Consider the following 19877-nt stretch of genomic DNA (forward strand, 5'->3'; position numbering starts at 1 on the left):
TTTCCAGATAGGTTTTGTTATACACATGGAATTTTTAAAAACATGTTAAATGTCTTGTAGAATGCAGTTAACCTGTTCACATTGGCAATCCTTGTCAATAAGAGTCCTTGATGGAGACAGCATTTGGCTGGTATATTCGGACATTGAGACCTTGGTGCCACTACCACTGTGTACACCTGGCGGTAAAGTAAAAGAATGGGCCTTCAAATCTAAATCAGGCCTTGATTTCTGTGCTTTGGAATTAATTTAAGATCTCTAGATTTGGCAATTGTGCCTTTTGGATTGGAAATTTGCAATTGCCACTATTAAAGTCAGGAGGGAGGAACCAAAAAACCACAAATCAACCAATTCAACATCAGCCATGTGACATTACTGGAATTTGTCTCCAGGATAGAGTGATTGAACACTTAAACAAGTCTGAGCTGATAAGAGGGCTGGGCATCTCAGATTTCTGACTGAAACAATTCACACACCTTCAAGACCAAGCAAACCTGTGAGTATCTGGTTTGCAAGACCCTGGCGGGAACCTTTTCTGGATAATGGCTTGGATGTTTTCAAAAGGCCTCAAGACATTGATGTAAGGTTGCAGGCTTGTCTATGTACTTTTTTCAGAAATCTGGAACAGCTTCTGATCCATTTATCTTGCCACAAATCTAAAAGTTTGTAAATACTTACTGTCTGCAAAACTTGATTTCCTGTTATGATTTTGAGTCAGTTTTTCCACTAAAAATCTGTGCCCATATTTGTCATGGAAATTTCCTAACAAAGTTTGATATTGAGTAACTGGGTCTGAATCCAAAAGGGTGTGTGCACTTGTGTATAGAGCAGCTTTCACAACTTCAGGATGTTCCAAAGTACTTCATAACAAATGACATGCTCTTGAAGTCACTGGTATGTAATATGGCCATTATTCGTCAAATATGTTTTGTGAAAAACATTGTTACTTTCCCCATTACTGAAATTGCTAACATTCAAAATAAGGGTTTAAACCAATTTTTTTAAAATGAAGTTGCATATTTCATAACTAATATATATTTCACAACTTGATTATGCATAACTTTGATTTGAACTGAATTTTTCCAGTTTGAGCGTCTGCAATGTGGTTAATGACACATGCTGTTCAGTCAGCTGCACAGAATTTCTTTTAAGCTTATAATGGTTTTTGTCTAGTCTTTAAAATTATTTGAAGAAAAAGGACAAATTTCAACAGCTACAGGTAAACTTTGTAGATTTAAAAAAAGACTAAAATAATTCATGGGATGGGACTCTTGTCATATTGGGAAAGATTGAACAAAATAGGCCAAACTCTAGAAGAATGAGATGATCTCATGGACACCAGATTCAGAGGGTTGTGACAAGGTAGATGCTGAGAAACTATTTCTCTTGCCTCAAGAGTCTAGAAGAAAGGGGCATAGTCTTGGGATAAGGAGACTGCCATTTCAGACTAAGATGAGAAATTTCTTCATTTGGGGCTGTGAATCTTTGGAATTCTCTATCCCAGTGGGCTAGGTCATTGAGTACATTCAAGACTGAAATTGCCGAATTTTTAGCTTCTAAAGGAATCAACGGATAGGGAGATCAGGGAAAGTGAGGTTGAGGATCAGCCATGATCTTATTAAAGGGCAGCAGCAGCCTGACCTATCTAGCCTACCCCTATTTCTTCTATTAGAATGTAAAACAAAAAATCTGCTTATGCACCTGTTGCAACTTTTATGCCCTAGGATCTTCAGAAATAGACATTGAAGATGGTCTTTCCTCGTGTTTATTTTTTTTGAATTGAAAGTGAAGATGCAGAAAATTTGTATTTATTTTGAAGTGCTAGCCAGGACCAGCGGATAGGGCACCAAAACATACACAATCACAGCCTTACATGAAAGCTAAAAACTTGTACAAAGGGCTCAGCTGTAAATTTGCAATTAGGAAATGGGCGACACACATGGGCAGGGACATGGGATGACTTGATCAAGAAATGGGGAAGGCCATTTCACACCATTTGATAGCCTTGAACCACATCCAGTCAGCCCCTGTAAACCTTTTGTATAAAACAAACATACATTCTTTGCTATGTCCCAAAAGGACAATACTCAGTCTCTGCACTGCAATTACTGTACAAGAATACAGTTATCAGCCCACCGCGGGGTCATTGTGTTGTGGCCTTAGTCTAACTAATACCATTATGTTATAACTGATAGTAAAAGATACATAAACTGTGCTCATTTGAACCTCGGTGGGGAATCGCCTGGATTGCCCAGCGTTTGCTCCCCTCATGCGTAATAAAGGAACCACTTGAATATTGCATCTGGACTCCAAGTGTTGAAATTTTGTTCGAGTATTCCTCGGACCTTTCAATTGGTGTTGCGAGCTGGGTACAAAGGACGCAGGACACCAATGGGGAACCGGGATAAGTCGCTGTGTGAGTACATTTTTATTCATACTATATCCGACTCCGTCCAGACCCAGGAAGTGTCAGGCGCCCCGTGTATCTGAAACCTAGGCTCCAGGCAATAGTTCAAGGGGTGGTAAGGGTGGGGTAGAAACGCTTGTATTATAGATTGTTATAATTACATCCAGTATTAGTCGCAAGTAATGAGTTTGGTCAAAAAGGACCCAGGCAAGAACTGTAACACTGATGACAACTATACCCCGACCGTCTTACCCAGAGATGGCCAGTAGTGAAACTCGAGTGGGGACCAGAGGGATCCCTGACACGGCATTTAACTGACAAAAATAAGAAATTGATAGGCAAAATGATAAAGAACAATTGGAACCCATTTGACTCACCCGCTGATCAGAGAAAATGCTGGGATAATCAGAAAAAAAGCAAAGATGATAAAGCATGGATCCTAATGTTAAGACAACACGTAGAGTTAAGTAAGAAAGTAAATAGAATGTTGGCCAACAAATCCCAAAATGAAGAGCTAGTACAGCCAAAAAATATATCAGTTTTGCCAACTTTAACACAGCCACCAGTAGCTCCACAATACGCAGATAATGTAGATTGGAACGGGATAGCGGAACAGACAGCAGGATATGAGGAACAACGGGAAGCAGGTTGGGAATCACCATCCCATATCCCGTGGCCCCAGTTAAGATAGAGTATGTGGCCCCGGTGCACAGACAACCAGGCAGACCAGCTCAAGCGGCCGTACCGGCACAAAATGGGCAATCGGCCCAGGCACCAATATACGGACAGAGAGGTATAAGGGGGTTCCCGGTGCAACTAAGAACTACGTATGTGTCCCTGTCACCATGAAGCTATTGGAAAAATTACCCCAACTAAAACCTAGGCACGGAAATGAGACGTTTTGGCAAAAATTGCGAGAAATAAGGCAATGCCACGGTCTTCATAACAGGGATGTTCACGGGTTAGTCTGGATGAAACTACCTGAGGCATATTGGGGACGGCTGCAGCAAGGGTATCAGGACGGAACCTGGTGTAATGATATCGCTGCAGACCAGGCACAGCAGCAAGCCGATTTCCGAGCCTTTGGAGCAGAAATAGCACAAGTCTTAGGGCAAGCCCCATTTAATTGGAATATAGTTACTGGAGTAAAACAAGAAAAGGGCGAGGGTGCCCATGCATATGGCAATCGGAAGTTTGAGGCATATTGTATCTACGGGGGTGTGGATGCAGCGCCGAACCAAGATGATGTACAGTTTATGCAATTGTACAAGGATTGCCTTAGCCTGGCCCACCAGGCAATCCTAGACACTGGGCTAGTAGACAAGAACACATATGATGAGCTAGAAAGATGGGCCACTGGGGTAGATAACCACATAGGGAAAACTAAGATAAAGGTGTCGGCGGTGGAGGTTACAGACCCCACTGAGACGGTGGCCACCACGACAGCTGTCCCTAAACCTGAGGTGTGCTTTAATTGTAAAAACCCAGGGCATAAGCAAAATGAGTGTAAAACCTCAAGGCGAGACAACCGGCGGCACTGCTGCAATTGCCATAGGCTAGGACGCACAGAAAGAGACTGTTGGGCAAAAGGCAGAAGGGCCGAGGGGAGGGGACCCCAACAAAACAAAGCATCACAAAATCCCAACAGCGTCTCAGCGAATCTGACGGGCATGTCAAACTCCCAACTGATCAGTATCATTGAGAACCTGACCAAGACAAAGCTCCAATAGGTAGCATTGGCCCCCGAGGAAGGAACCGATCCTTGCACATACATAACAGCATTGTTAGGGGGCCGGCAATGTGATATGCAAGTAGACATGGGGACATCGGTAACCATAACCAGTTTAGATTTGCCATTGGCCAGGCATTCTATAACTATTCAGGAGTAGGTGGATAATGAGTAACAACATACAAAAGTCAAACCCAGGTGTTAGAAATAAAAGGGTTGTTAATCCAAGCCAAATTCTGGGTCTGTAAGAACCCCGAAGGTACAATACTGGGGGTAGATATATTAAATGAATTAGATGTACTAGTAGATCCTAGGAATAAGCAGATAATTTGGACAGATAACCGGGGGAAGATACAGAAAATGAAGGGGAGACAGGGTCTAGCCAAAAATGTAACCATCCTGGGAAGCGCCTCAGTCATAACAAGGGATTGGTCCAGGGACGGGACATATGGATTCCTGTGCCAGGCATTACCTGAGGTATGGGCAAATACCAAACAGGACTGTGGGTTATTTGCTACCCCACCAGTGGTGGTCCCAGGGCCGCTCCACCAGGCCCACAAACAATACCCCATAAAACCAGAGGCCATGAAGGCTATGGAGAGAATTGTGCAAGAGCTCACAGATAAGGCAATCCTGAGGCCGACCACCAACTCCCCAGTATGGCCGGTCAAAAAGCCTGACATATCGATTGACGATAGACTATACAGCGCTGAACAAGGTAACACCACGGGAACACCCAATAGTGTCAAGTCTTGCGACCATCTCTGACGGGTTGAAACCTGAACATAAGCTATTTACAGTTTAGATATAGCCAATGGATTTTGGTCGATACCACTGGACTAGGAATCCCAAGATAAATTCGCTTTGACAGTGGGAGGGGGACAGTATGCCTGGGTGAGGGTCCCACAGGGATTCCACAACAGCCCGAACATCTTCCATCGGATCATGAGTGAGAAGCTGAGTCAGTGCGACGTAGAGCCATACAACAGTACAATCTTACAATATGTAGATGGTATCCTAATAGCGTCAGAATCAGAAAGGGGCCACATGGAGCTCTCCTGGTACACTTAAGGACACTGAAAAATACTGGATTCAAGATAAACCCCAAAAAGGCGCAAGTAGGGCCAACACTGGTTAGGTACTTAGGACACGAGATCAGTCAGGGAAACAAGATCCTACCACAGGACAGGAAAATGGCCATCGCGGATATGCCTCACCACACCACAGTAAGGGGGGTCCGAAAGGTCATGGGGCTGTTCAGCTACTGCCGCAACTTCCTACCCCAGTTTACAGCAACGGCCGTGCCGATACAGAGCTTAGAAAAGGGAGGAAAGCCCGGGACAGAAAAGATCGAATGGGGACCAGAGCAAGAAACAGCGTATACAGAGTTGAAGGCTGGTCTCATGTCAGCACCGGCCCTCAAGCTACCTGACATGTCCCAACTGTTCCACGTTTACAGCAGTATAGATGGGGATTGTTACAACGCAGTAATGACACAACAACGAGGAGAAAGTATGAGACCCGTCGCATATTATTCCACACAGCAGTCCCCTGTAATGAAGAGACTGGCCAGGTGAGTGGCAGCGCTAGACTGTGCTGCGTGGGCAGTCCGGGTGTGCGAACCTGTCACCATGTCTGAACAAATAATACTGCACACCCAGCATATTTAGTGGGGTTGTTAAACACTGGGAAACTGAAAGCAGTGTCAGACTCCAGACGGGCGGCATGGGAATCTGTGTTACTACCAAAAGATAAGGCAGTACAGATCATAAGGGATACTAAAGTTAATCCAGCAGAAGGAATGATATCTGAAGGGGAACCGCACCAGTGTCAGGTGAGATTAGACCAAGAGGTGGAGGGGGGCATCTCAAATGAACCACTTGAGAACCCAGATTTGATCCTCTATGTGGATGGATCTAGAAGATTCATAAACGGGCAATTTCGGATTGGGTGGACAGTCGTAGACCAGAATGAAGAGGCCAACCTAAAAAGGGGATTAGAAGGGACCCTGACACCTCAGGTAGCTGAACTGATTGCCCTTATGGAGGCCCTCAAAGCGGCTAAAGGCAAGAGGGTGAATGTGTATACTGACAGCCGGTATGCATTTGGGGTAGTCCACGACTACATGGCAGCATGGAATAGGAGGGGATTCATCACCTCAGGAGGGGGGCACATAAGGCATGAGAAGGTAGTACGAGAGTTAGTGGAAGCAGCTTGGGTGCCGCAGAGGCAGCAGTTATTAAAATACAGGTGCATAGGAAGGTGGAAAACCAGCAACAAAGGGGTAATATGCTGGCAGACACAGTGGCCAAAAAGGCAGCCGAGAAAGAGGAACCGCGCATAGTCCGGGTGGCTGCATATAGCCCAGAGGAGATGAATGTGCAGAAATTACAGACAGATGCAGATCCCGAGGAGAAGGAAAAATGGAGAAGGGCAGGGGCCACCTGGGAAAAGACAGAATTTGGAGGAAAGGGTTGTTAGCAATGGCCCCGAATTGTATACAATACACCCTGTTGAAGCTGTATCACGAACCAGACCACAGCGGAAGGGGCAGTATGCTCAGTAGACTGCTTCAAAACTGGTGATGGACTGGCATTGGCAGGGATTTAGCCAAGTATTGTCAGAGAGGCATAATTTGAACCCAGCATAACCCTGGCAAACTGATCAAAGTAAGGCTATCACACCAGCCGCACCCCGAGGGCCCACGGGAAGACTCACGGGAGATAGATTTTACGGGACCCCTTCCCAACAGCAGGGGAAAGAAATACTGTCTGCTCAAAATCGACCAGTTCACTAGATGGGTGGAAGCTTTCCCCGCCAGGGACTGCAGGGCCGCCACGGTCGCAAAGATCCTCGCTTTTGAAGTAGTACCAAGGTGGGGAATCCCTTTACAGATCAAGGATCGGATCAAGGAACGCATTTTACGGGCAGTATTATGAAAAGGACATGTGAGCTGCTCGGGGTAAAACAGAAATTTCACGTACCTTACCATCCACAAAGCTCAGGAATGGTAGAACATATGAACCGCACATTAAAAAACGCTATTGGAAAGGCAATCACAGCAACTGGTAGGGGATGGGTGGATGTGCTACCCTGCATATTGATGGACTGAGGGCTACCCCTAACAGGACAACTGGGTTAACCCCTCATGAGTTGATGACCAGGAGGGTTATGTGCTTGCCAGAGGGCATAGCCACCGGAAGCGAGGATATGGGACCCATCAGAAATAAAATTTAAAACTATATTAAGCAATTGGATGGACAGCTAAAGGAATTATAACAGGAAGTGAAGGACCAACAGGCTATCAGGGATTTAGAAGAGAGGACAAAAGGGGGACCCCTGTCACCACCGACTGAGGTCGAAAACATGGTGTTTGTTCAAATCACCCCTAGCCAACCAGGTTTTGCCCCAAAATGGACTGGACCATTCGAAATTATTTTGACCAGTATTTCATGTGCCTGCGTCGATATGAAGAGAAAAGGTAGGTGCAAACACTGGTCGCAACTGAAAAGGTATGATGTAAGTAAGAAAGACTGAATTACCGGGCAGTGGGGGGAAAACGGGCAACGAGCAGTCCATACTGTGTTAGCCCAGTGGTTTAGAATTCATTCCCAATCTGGAGGACTGGCCATCCGAAAGGCAAAAGGGGGAATCCTCAACTACGGGGAGGGTCACCGTGGGCTGTGCACAAGGAGGGGTGAAAAGGAGAAAGCTGCCTCTTATATACAACCTAACCCCTGGTGATCACCAGTAGTATGCTTCATTACAGAAATAACAATAACCGGGTAACCTCCATGCCAAGATAGAAAAAAGCCGGGTGTCGATAATCATTACCAGGGCCTTGGCTATCGCAGCCACCGGCACACAGAACGTAAACCGTGAAGCAGCGGCCAGTATGACAAGAATGTCAGCGATGGATATTGCGTGAAAGGAGGTGTGAATGTCACAACGGAAAGGTCAATGCTCTTCAAGTGTGGCACCGGGCTTATGCAACTATCCGTTGGAATGAGTGATGGGGAGAGCCTAGGGCAGAGCTCGCATATGGTAATGGAACTCCGATGGAGAAATGAGGGCCCAATATGCTTCCAGATCAGCGATGGTTTGGACGGACCCTGGACATGTGCGAAGGGGGCACAGGTCTAGATACAATGTGTGAGAGATTTTTCGCAATTTACCTTCACACCCCGGGACAACAACAACTGGGGTCACTGTCCCGGGGAGGGGGACTTGGGAATGACAGATACCTGGCATTGGATCTTGAGGCCCAAACACGCAGAGTTGAATACAACGTCGGACCCCCGGACTGACACCACCCCGCTATCACAGGACACAACAACACCACAGAGACTATCTTGCCCAGACATGACCCTTGGGCCACAGAATGGACTGGTTCTGTATGTGATGAACTATTGTATGATAACGTTAAACATGAAATTATACTAGTAATTGTGAACCTGGCAGGTATACAACTGCCTGAGTATTGCAGTAACCAAACGCCCCTGCGAAAACTATACAAATTACTGAGTAAGGCTGTGATTAATCAGGCGGCCGACGCCATGGGCGCCACTAGATTCAGGGGACATGCTGCTTTCCACCGCCAGAAGAGGGAGTTAATTGACAATGTACTAACAGGGGTGAACACAGGGACTTCCCTGGTAAACTCTCTTGACATTCAAGGAATCAACTCCGAGGTCACGAATCTTAAAGGGATCATGAGGCAGCTGCTTATAAGAGCAGCAAGGGGTGGTGAAACGGCAGCGACCCTAGGGGGCAAGAGTGAGGCATCTCTATTGGAAAGCTTACACGTTATAGAGACCCACGCTAAAACCACCAACCAATTAATAGAAAGGGAGGAACGACAAGAGGACAGCACCCAAAAAAGTCAGCTCTGCTACGCTTACGGCCAGTGGATGATCGGGCAATTAAGACACAATCTGGCCCAGATCGAAAAGGGGGAGGTACCGGGCTGGATCAACAGTACCCGGTTACAGGGACTGGCCAAGAACCCAGGCGTCATCGACACCTGTACATTGAAAGGAATGACCAGGGTGTATCCGGCGATTCAGAAGTGCACTACAAACCAAATGAACGTGATAGGCATGATATTGGCAATCCCCTCAGTCACAGCAGACACGAGCCTGTACCCCCAGTACCAAGTGGAGAACATCGGGTTAATCCGAGACAATGACTCCCTCCGGTACTACCCCATAGACATGCATGCCATACGCAAGAATGAGGGCATACACAGGGTATCACTGAGCGGGTGCAGGAGGAAAGGTAGCCTCACGATTTGCCCCCATCCAGTTGGAACTGGGGGGGCTGGACGAATGCAGGTGCAACCGAACGGAGGGTTGTATGTTAGAAATTACCCACAGAGAAAACCATCACACCCACTCAGGATACAAGGGAAAGGGGGAATACTGTGTGACAACTACTGAGCAGTCATACACATACAGGAGCGTACATTGCAACATCACCACCCCCAACTTCTGCTTTAAACCCCGGCTCCCAGTTACTATCGGACACACGCGAATAGTGTACATCCAACAAAGGGGTCAGGTCTCAGTCAACGCCTCCGACACACTCCATGATACCCTGGAATGTATGAGGAACCTAAGCAGGCCCCAATTCTCCACCTTCCCGAAAGTCTGACAAAGATTAAAGGTGAATTACGAAAGGTGATGAAACAGTATTACGTGTTACAGGCGGTGTTTAAAAGGCTAATCAATGATACGGAAGAGCATTTGAGAGATCTGACATGGTGGGAGCAAGTGTGGGACTGGGGGCTGAATGTGGATATACACCCCTGAATAATCTCTCATATACTCGTCGCAGTGCAGCTAGTGTTAGCATTGGCGTGGGGAATTGCAGCATGTCGTACCTGTAAGAAGAAAGCCCTTAGACATAGGACAAAAATAATGTTAGAGGAGCAACAACTGGAACAGGACACAATATTAATGTAGTGGGGTCCCAGCCTCCCATCTTGGTGGCCGTGCACCACTGGAGAGACAGGAGTCTCGGACGTTAGGAAGCTTAAAAACTTGGGGAGAGGTCCGGGTGATGCCATGGCCCGTAAAACTTGCTTGGACTGGTACCACTGGAGCCATGACAGAACCATCGGACGCAGATTAATTGGCCAGCTTAACCTAACGGTTACGCACCCAAAAGGGGGGAATTGAAGATGCTGAAAATTTGGATTTATTTCAAAGTGCCAGCCAGGACCAGCGGCTCGGGCACCAAAGCATACACAGACAATCACAGCCTTACGTGAAAGCTAAAAACTTGTACAAAGGGCTCAGCTGTAAATTTGCAATTAGGAAATGCGGGGACACGGGAAGACTCGATCAAGAAATGGGGAAGGCCAGTTCACACTGTCTGATAGCCTCGAACCAGGTCCAGTCAGCCCCCGTAAACCTTTTGTATAGAACAAACATACATTCTTTGCTGTCTCCAAAAGGACAATACTCAGTCTCTGCACTGCAATTACTGAACAAGAACACAGTTATCAGCCCACCGGGGGGTCATTGTGCTATGGCCTTTGTCTAACTAATACCATTAAGTTGTAACTGATAGTAAAAAATATATATAAAATATTTGAACCTCGATAGAGAAGCGCCTGGATTGCCCAGCGTTTGCTCCCTGCATGCGGAATAAAGGAACCACTTGAATATTGCATCTGGACTCCGAGTGTTGAAATTTTGTACCAGAGTATTCCTCAGCCCTTTCAAAGGTGAAGTCAGTAAACCCGTTTGCTTGTGATTTCTGACTAAAGATGTTAATAAGCTACAGTGATGAGACAGAGGCTTTCCTCATTCTGATTGGGGGCTCTTTTCCCTGCTACAAACTATGCCATGCACCACCTCCCACTCGAAAGTAGTCAGAAAGCAAAAGGATGTGTTAGGATGAGAGAAGCAGCAGTTAACAACTAAGTGATCATGACCCAAATTTAACAGCCTCCATCCAGTCTGAATAGGGTAAGTGTGGCCCAAAATGGCAGTGCACCATTTACAGCTGGCCTGCTGCAATTTTGCAGCTGGGATAAATAGTCCTGCCAAAAGCAGGTGGAAGTCCAATTAGAGTTTGCAAATCCAGGTCCTACAATGGTTATAGGACTTTGATGCAACTTTAAGGTACTGCGGGGATGGGGGGAGTGAATAACTGACTAAACTGTTTCAGTGACGTTTATTGATGGATACATGTTTGCCAGGATATGAGAAGAATTCCTCTGCTCTTTGAGTTAACCCATGGGACCTTCTACCTGAGCAGTCAGATGGCCTCGGTTCAACATCTCATCTTAAAACTGTACGTGTGACAATGCAGCTGTCCCTCAGTGCTGCTTGGAACTATCCAGGCTTGGAGCCTGGATTATGTGCCCATGTCTCTGGAGCAGGGTTTTAATCAATCACTTACAATTAAGGAGGCAAGAGTGCTACGATGGCTGACATTTCAATTGAATTGATGCAACCTGAACTGACCGGATAGGAATTCCTCCTATTCTACAAGAGTACACAAGCAGTTCTGCCTACTCCTATGGCACTCTGCATGTTCCACTTTTACTTAGCAAAGTGAATTTCTGGAACTTGCCAGTTGGATATTTCTGTGGTGATCACTTTGCTACAAGAGATATTTCAGAACTTTGCCATTTCTTGCAGTTAGATTTGCAAGATAGCTGAAAATTACCAGCAGCTTAATTTTGACATAAGGGGCTCCTTTTGAGCTACCTCAAATAGCACATCCTAATTCAGTTAATCCACAAACCATATCAGGTACTGATGTTTTGTAGCTTTTGTAGCAGATGCACTGTAGGAATTCTCCAAGGCTCCTTAGACAGCACCTTCCAAACCCACGGCTCCTACCACCTAGAAGGACAAGGGCAGCAGACACATGGGAACACCACCACCTGGAAATTCTCCTCCAAGTCACTCACCATCCTGACTTGGAAATGTTTTGCCATTCCTTCCCTGTCGCTGGGTCAAAATCCTGGAACTCCCTTCCTAACAGCACTGTGGGTGTACCTACACCACATGTACTGCAGTGGTTTAAGAAGGCACCTCACCACCACCTTCTTAAGAGCAACTAGGGATGGACGATAAATGCTGGCCCAGCCAGCGAAGCCCACATCCCGTGGATGAATACAAGAAAACCAGCCAGACCCTCCCCCTATCACCCAGTTTTGATCTCACACTTAACAAGCTATTTTTATGAAAAAGAGAGAGAAAACACAAAGTAAGGACCTTACTTTTACTTTAAAGACCAGAAATATTCACCAATCCTACTTACCAATCAGCTGCTTTACCTGCACTCGTGTGATGTTGTGGTTCATGACATCACTCCGCCGCTGGTCTCACTACAGGTAGGCCTCTCGATCCATGCCTTTTATCCTCTCCCAGTCACTTCTCACTCAAAATATAACATTTTGAGCCTTAGGAATAGAATAAACCTTAATCACTTATCAGACACTTATCGTTTAACCAGCTTCTTCTCCCCTAGCAGAGCAAGAATCAATTCCTGGAGGCTGAAAAAGTTTAGGCAAAAGCAACCAAACACTCCTTTCCCTTCCTCCACTTAACTCCCTGAAGTGTTCAACTCCGGCACTCTATTGTAGTCACACTAAGTTGGCTACTTATAACTCTTTCTAGTCCACTCAATAAGCTAAATTAACAAAATCAGGGACAAAGTAAAAGGCAGCCCTTTAAAGGGAAACTGCAAAAATAAAAGACAAAATGCAAAGGAAACTTACCAACATTAAATCAAAATGTGATTAAAGTGGTCGATAAAACACCCCAGTCCCTGTGGTGTCCACTGAGCATGGAAGGTTCAACGGTGTAGGAGGACACTGTGTGCTCCCTCTCCAGGGACACCCGGCTGTGAGCATAGCCGTGGAAGAGGGGCAGACAGTCAGGTCAGATGACCCCCCCTTGATTGCCTGTTGCCTGGGCCTGTTAATAGTCAACTTGGCCAGGTCCAGGAGCAGGTTCACGAGGAGGTCCTCCTCCCTCCCAGCACCAGGCACCCGTAGTTCAGGAGCATGGGACTGAAGTGCAAATAAAACAACAGTAAAAAGTTTCTCAAGAAACTAAAAAGGGGGTGCAGCCTACAACAACCAACATACATGTGGTCCACAGACTCCACAAGGCCGCAAAAGACGCAGGCATCTTGGGAGTCTGTGAACTGACACATCCTACGATTGTATGGGACTGCTGCATGCAACATCCTCCACCCCATATGCTCCTGACACAAAAGGCCTAGCTGAGTCACTAAATGAGCGTCCAGTTTCAGCTGGTTCTTAATTAAGCTGCCTTTTCACTGGAACCCATGAAAAACCCTGCTTGAGGCTGGCAACTAAGAACTTAAACTGTAGATTTCAGTTTAATGTCAACTTTAAACTACAACCTAAATTAGGTTTGTACAAAATAAAAATTTAGACTTTCTTACTCAACAACTTTCAACAACTGCATGCATTCAGTCCTCGCGCGCTCAGTCTCCTTGCTCTCTGCGGTCTTTTTAAAGTGAAACGGAGAATGAGAGACTCCATTTTAAAAAGAGCATGAAGTCTCCCCACTCTCCGTGCTCTTTTTAAAATGAAGTCTCCCCACTCTCCGCGCTCTTTTAAAAATGAAGTCTCCCTGCTCTCTGTCCTCTTTTTAAAATGAAGTCTCCCCAATCTTTTTAAAATGAAGTCTCCCTGCTTTCAACGCTCTTTTTAAAACGAAGAGCAGAATTTTCCCGTCGGCGATTTGGGGGTGGAGCCCGCTCGCCGACGCGAAAATGACGCGGGTTGACGTTGGGAGGAACCCCCGACATCATCCCGGTCCATTTAAATATTCAGGAAGGCGGGCGGACAGCAAAATCAGCTGTCCGCCCGTCAACCTGTCAATGGCCAATTAAGACCATTGACAGGATAATTAAGGTAGTTAAATGCCCTGCCCGTCCAACCTTAAGGTTGGTGGGCAGGCCAGGAGCCCCAGCGGGCTTCTGATAATACGTGAAACCTCATCCACTGGCGGATTGAGGTTTCATGTCCGTTTTAAAAAACTTCAATAAAGTTAATGTGCTTCTTATTAACATGTCCCATCTCGTGTGACATTGTCACGTGAGGGGGACATGTTAATAGTTTTAATATTTTTCTGTTTTTAAAGATTTTTATACTGTCAATAATCTCCCTGAGACAGCACTTAGTCTCAAGGAGATGTGAGCTCTTTCGTGCGCATTAATTTTCATGCCTTAATTGGCCCGCCCACTCAAAATGGCAGCAGTCCCTGTTTCGGTGGCGGAGTTCGGCTGCCAGCCCACCGCCGAGCCGGTGGGGCCCGCCCGCCCATCAAGGTAAAAGTTCTGGCCGAAGTCTCCCCGCTCTCTGCGCTCTTTTTAAAATGAAGTCTCCCAGCTTTCAACGCTCTTCTTAAAATGAAGTCCCCCTGCTCTTTGTAAATTGAAGTCTTCCTGCGCTCCATGTTCTTTTTAAATTGAAATCTTCCCGCCCTCCGTGCTCTTTTTAAAATGAAGTCCCCCAGCTCTCCATGCTCTTTGTAAATTGAAATCTCCCCGCTCTCTGCACCCTTTTTAAGATGAAGTCTCCCCACTCTCCGTACCCTTTTTAAAATGAAGTCTCCCTGCTCTCTTTTTAAGATGAAGTCTCCCCGCGCTCCACATTCTTTTCAAATTGAAATCTCCCCGCCCTCTGCGCTCTTTTTTAAATGAAGTCCTCCAGCTCTCTGTGCTCTTTTTAAAACAAAGTCTCCCCGCTCTCTGCGCTCTTTTTAAAATGAAGTCTCCCAGCTTTCAACGCTCTTTTTAAAAAGAAGTCCCCCTGCTCTTTGTAAATTGAAGTCTGCCCACGCTCCATGTTCTTTTTAAAGTGAAATCTCCCCACCCTCTGCGTTCTTTTTAAAATGAAGTCTCCCCGCTCTCTGTGCTCTTTGTAAATTGAAGTCTTCCCGTTCTCCACATTCTTTTTAAATTGAAGTCTCCCCGCTCTCCACGCTCTTTTTAAATTGAAGTCTCCCCACTCTGCACGTTCTTTGTAAATTGAAGTCTCCCCGCTCTCTGCACTCTTTTTAAATTGAAGTCTCCCCGCTCTCCACGTTCTTTGTAAATTGAAGTCTCCCCACTCTCCACGTTCTTTGTAAATTGAAATCTCCTCGCCCTCCGTGCTCTTTTTAAAATGAAGTCTCCCCACTCTCCGCGCTCTTTTTAAAAAAAATGGTGGCGAAGCTGGTGAATCTCACAGCCTAGCTATCTTTGCCCAGAGCAAACCCGACATAATGATGGGCCTTCCTGTGAAGGGCATCTGTGACCTCGATGTGTTCCGGACTGAGAGATGCCGCACAGGTCCCTTGTTGATCCTTGGAAAGACCCAGAGACCAAGAAATTGAGTGCTATGGTCACCTTCAAAGTCACAGGCAGGGGATACCCTCCAACTCCACATGGCATCAGGTCTTCACGAAGAATGTGGCATATGTGATGTACCAAAGCTCGCAGACGTGCAGGGCATTGCCTCTCGCTCATTTGTAAATAGGAGACTCTTCTACGATAAACCCTAGTTCCGGCAAGTCGTCCCCATTGTCTGGGTCTCTGCTCCTGACCCTCCTGTTCATGCCCTGGCTCCGCTTGAGTGTGTCCCTCCTGCTGGCACTGCATGTGGAATCATCTCTCCCTCCTTCACCTCCTCCATTGCATTAGGACCCTGACAAAGGCAGCATTGAACTCTGGATCCATATGTATTTTTGCCTTCTCTCTGAAAGGAAACATTGAAGATGTTAATGATTCAAGGGGCAGGAAAGTGAAGCTCAGAAGTTGACATGTTTGGAAACTGTAAGGGTCCAGAGTAATTCCAGCCCCACTTGCATGGTGGCTGATGCTACTTTGACCCTGAGACATAAGCACACACATCGAGGTGACCAAGATGGCATCGCAGATATGTAACATCTTGAGCGCTGGGTGGGATGCTAAAGTTTCAGTGAGATAAGTGACCCAACCTAGCTCTGTGCTCCAATCTCTGATGTAGCATATCAATGACCAATCAGTTGCTCATGGTCAATAAGTTGTTGCCCTTTGGCCTGTTAGGAGTGTCAAATCTGGTGAACACATGACAGGCCTTCATTGATGGAATGTCATATATGATACAACTGTGCCTCCTTCACTATTGCCTGCATTCCCAAATTCTACATTCCCATGTGTTACCCTTGAGATGCAGCGATGTGAAGCCACTGAGTTCTGAGTAGCTCTTTAACAGTGTTAATGAAGCCATTGGCTTTCAGTGGCTTTCATCCCAAGGAGGTCTTCCTCCTTTCTTTCTATGCAGACTCTTGCGGCAACAAGAAGTTAGAGGGCAACCCCAGAAAGGCACCCCTCGTGTTCATCAACCTCACCCTCGCCTCACAGCCCACCCCCAGTTGAAATGCCAGTTTTTGAAAGTGGAGGCCTGCATGAGTGCCACAGCACAGTGGTGTTCCCTGGGACAATGTAGGCAAAGAGCAGGAGCAGACCAACCCTACAGCCCCAGCAGTGTGGCATCCATTTCAACAAGACTGCCACAGCGCTATGGCAGGTAGGCTATGTATGTTCCACTCACCTCAAAGTTACCAGTGAACTGAGGTCAGACTTATGCACACCACCCCCTTTCAAACAAATTTGAGGCCAACGTAAATTCTTGCTGGCGTGATGCAAGATTGGAAGAACTGACAAGATTCTGGTTAGCAGTTGTTTTAATGAGCATTTATGACATGTTAATGAATGGAACTGCCACTATTTGGTGGGATAACCAACCTGGTATCAGGAGAATTACAACCTGTTTTTACAATGGCAAATTTGCGACTTTTTGCCCACTGCTGAATCCTCCGCTCCTGTCGGCCATGAAACCCACTGCAGATGGGATTGGAAAATTCTGTGCCACATTTCTACTCTGCTCTTCCTCATCCTGGACAGCCCTCTCAGTCATGGCACCTTGATCTGCACTGTGGCTGTCATCACTGGAGTCTTTCTCCTTTTTATCACAGGTATTGAGTACCAGTTGATCAGGACCCCCTTCCCCTGCCATTGCCTTCTCTAGCCCTTCAACCCTTCATAGGGTTGCCAACTGTGATTAAATGTATTCCTGGAGGTTTCATCACATGACTTGCCTCCACACTTCAGCTATTCGTTGGACAACACATCATCCTTGTGATGTACTGCCTTCCTACACCAAATGGAAAGTGAAAAGACTCATTACCCAATTGGATGATGCTTGACTGTCAGCCAAACAGCCTTTGCCACCACCCTGCACCCCACTCCCTCATTTTCAGTATTTTTATATCTTGTAAAGAGAAATGTTCAAAGAAAATTTTTAAAAACTATCTTTCTTAATGCCTCTATGATTTTTCTCTATCTCTTTTTACTGTCTCCAGGATTGTACACAGCAGTGTCCTGGAGATTGATTTACAATTCCTGGAGACTTCAAGCCAATCCTGGAGGGTTGGCAACCAAATTATCACTGCGCTCCTCCAATTCTAATCTGCTACTTCTCCCTCATTTTAATTGCTCCACCATTGGCATTCCTTTAGGTGTTTGGTCTTTAAGCTCTAGAATTCCCTTCACCTCTCTGCCAAATTACTCTCCCTTTACAGCACTTTGCACATTTGCCTTAACACGCCCTTTTACAGATTGCAAAATTTTGTTTAACCGGATTGAAAAAAGTGCCCCCGGATGTTTAACTGCGTTAAAGAGACGCCTTAAAAATACAAGTTGCTCTTTTGCAGCAAGATGTTGCGCAGATTGTGTATGCATAATCATCGTGTTTTGCATTATTAGTGAACATAGTTTATTTTTGGTGATATAAGAACATTCTTTTTCACTACGGAAAGGAGGAGCCCCAGCGAGCTTCTGATAATACATGACACCTCATCCACTGGCGGGATGAAGTTTCATGTTCGTGTTTAAAAACTTTAATAAAGTTTCAGTGCTTCTTATTAACATGTCCCATCTCGTGTGACATTGTGATTGGCATTTCGCGCGCATGCGTGAAAGAGCGCGCTTGACAGTTGGGATTCCTTCCCCACTTCCGCACATCCTGCTTGGGAATAACTGAGTTACGAAATAACCTCTTCGTGTGATAGATGAACGAAGTGTAAATCCGACATTTCTGAATTATTTCACTGGGCGAAGATGGCGATGGAGGGTTCAGGTTCCGATCCAGATTCACCGCCTGCCACAAGAGCAAGGCTCTGCGACAACTCCTATTCTAACTTTGAAATGAATTTAAGAAGTGGGACCATATCTTTGAGAATCAGCGATCGCTTCGCAAAGACTGTTGGCGGCATCATCTGCCCGATCGTGATAGCAGGAGCGAGTGTTTGCTTACTGAAACAATTGCACTCCATGAATGGTGTCCTGTCAGAAGTAGCTGAAGCTTTCGGCCTGTTCTTGAGGGTAACAAGACCAGGGAGCATCATCGTTGAGTTTGGGGTCAGAGACCCACCGAGCGAGGACATTTTCAAACAATTTCTCCAAAAACTCAAGACCGAGCTGCAGAAACTGTTGCCTTCCGGTAACTTCTGGATCGACAGAATTGAAGGCCCTGCGAACGCTCCAGCTCCACTGGAGCCGCTGGTCTCAGGTAAGTCAACTTATATTCTAAAGAGAGGGTGAAACATTCTCATTGATGCAGACTGTTATACTCTTTCCAGTTATCAACAGTAACAGATTGCAACTCTTTGAGTACAATCACAGTTCTTGGTTTTCAGGGAGTGGGACATGAACCCACAGATTCAAAGGCGAGGGTGCTGTGAACTGAGCCACAGCTGACACCTCATACAGACTGTTATAGGGCACAGGTCTAGACAAGTGCAGATAAGGGGGGGAGGCGATCTCCCAGTGGTATTGGCAGAGCGCAAATCCTCTGGGGACATGGGGTCGGATCCCGCCACGGCAGATGGTGGAAATCTTGAGTTAAAAATCTAATGATGACCGTTGACGATTGTTGTAAAAACCCATCTGGTTCACTAATGTCCTTTAATGAAGGAAATCTGCCGATTCAAACTGCTACAAAGTCTCAAGAAAAGGAATTAAACCAGACAGATTGACCAAGACACCAGAAACCACAACATCAATCTCAGCCCTGTTGACCCTGCAAAGTCCTCAGGCAGAATTTTACCCTTGGTGGGTGGGCCATTTTGAGTGGGCAGGCCTATTAAGGCCCACCCAGCGGCCTGCCCGACGGGAAGCACTATGCGCTTCCTGTGCGGGGGTGGGGAGGGAATCCCAAGTGTCAAGCGCGCTCTTTCACGCATGCGCTCAAAAGAGCGCACTTCTTCCTGAGACTAAGTGCTTTCCCAGGGAGATTAGTGACAGGTTAAAAAATTCTAAAAATAAAAAAATAAAAACATCATTAACATGTCCCCCTCATGTGACAATGTCACACGAGATGGGACATGTTAATAAGAAGCACTGAAACTTTATTAAAGTTTTTAAACACGAACATGAAACTTCATCCCGCCAGTGGATGAGGTTTCATGATTTATCAGAAGCCCGCTGGGGCTCCTGGCCTGCCCGCCAGCCTTAAGGTTGGACGGGCAGGGTCTTTAATGATCTTAATTATCCTGTCAATGGCCTCAGTTGGCCATTGATAGGTCGGTGGGCGGACAGCTGATTTCGCTGTCCGCCTGCCTTCCTAAAGATTTAAATGGACCGGGATGATGTCAGGGGTTCCTCCCGACGTGATCCTGCATCATTTTCCTGTCGGCGAGTGGGCCCCGCACCGAAATTGCC

General features: G+C 46.2%; 1 protein-coding gene across 1 annotated transcript in view; it reads left to right on the plus strand.

Moving 5' to 3' along the window:
• Window positions 1-18130: 18130 nt before the first annotated feature.
• The window catches only part of LOC144682739 (uncharacterized), a 160588-nt gene continuing 158841 nt past the window's right edge, over window positions 18131-19877 (plus strand). The window contains exon 1 of the mRNA XM_078545381.1: window positions 18131-18726. Coding sequence (XP_078401507.1) covers window positions 18276-18726 — 451 coding nt within the window. The 5' untranslated portion in view covers window positions 18131-18275. The remainder of the gene's footprint in view (window positions 18727-19877) is intronic.

The sequence above is a fragment of the Cetorhinus maximus genome, chromosome 1 (genome assembly GCF_964194155.1).
Source record: "Cetorhinus maximus chromosome 1, sCetMax3.hap1.1, whole genome shotgun sequence".
Lineage (NCBI taxonomy): Eukaryota > Metazoa > Chordata > Chondrichthyes > Lamniformes > Cetorhinidae > Cetorhinus > Cetorhinus maximus.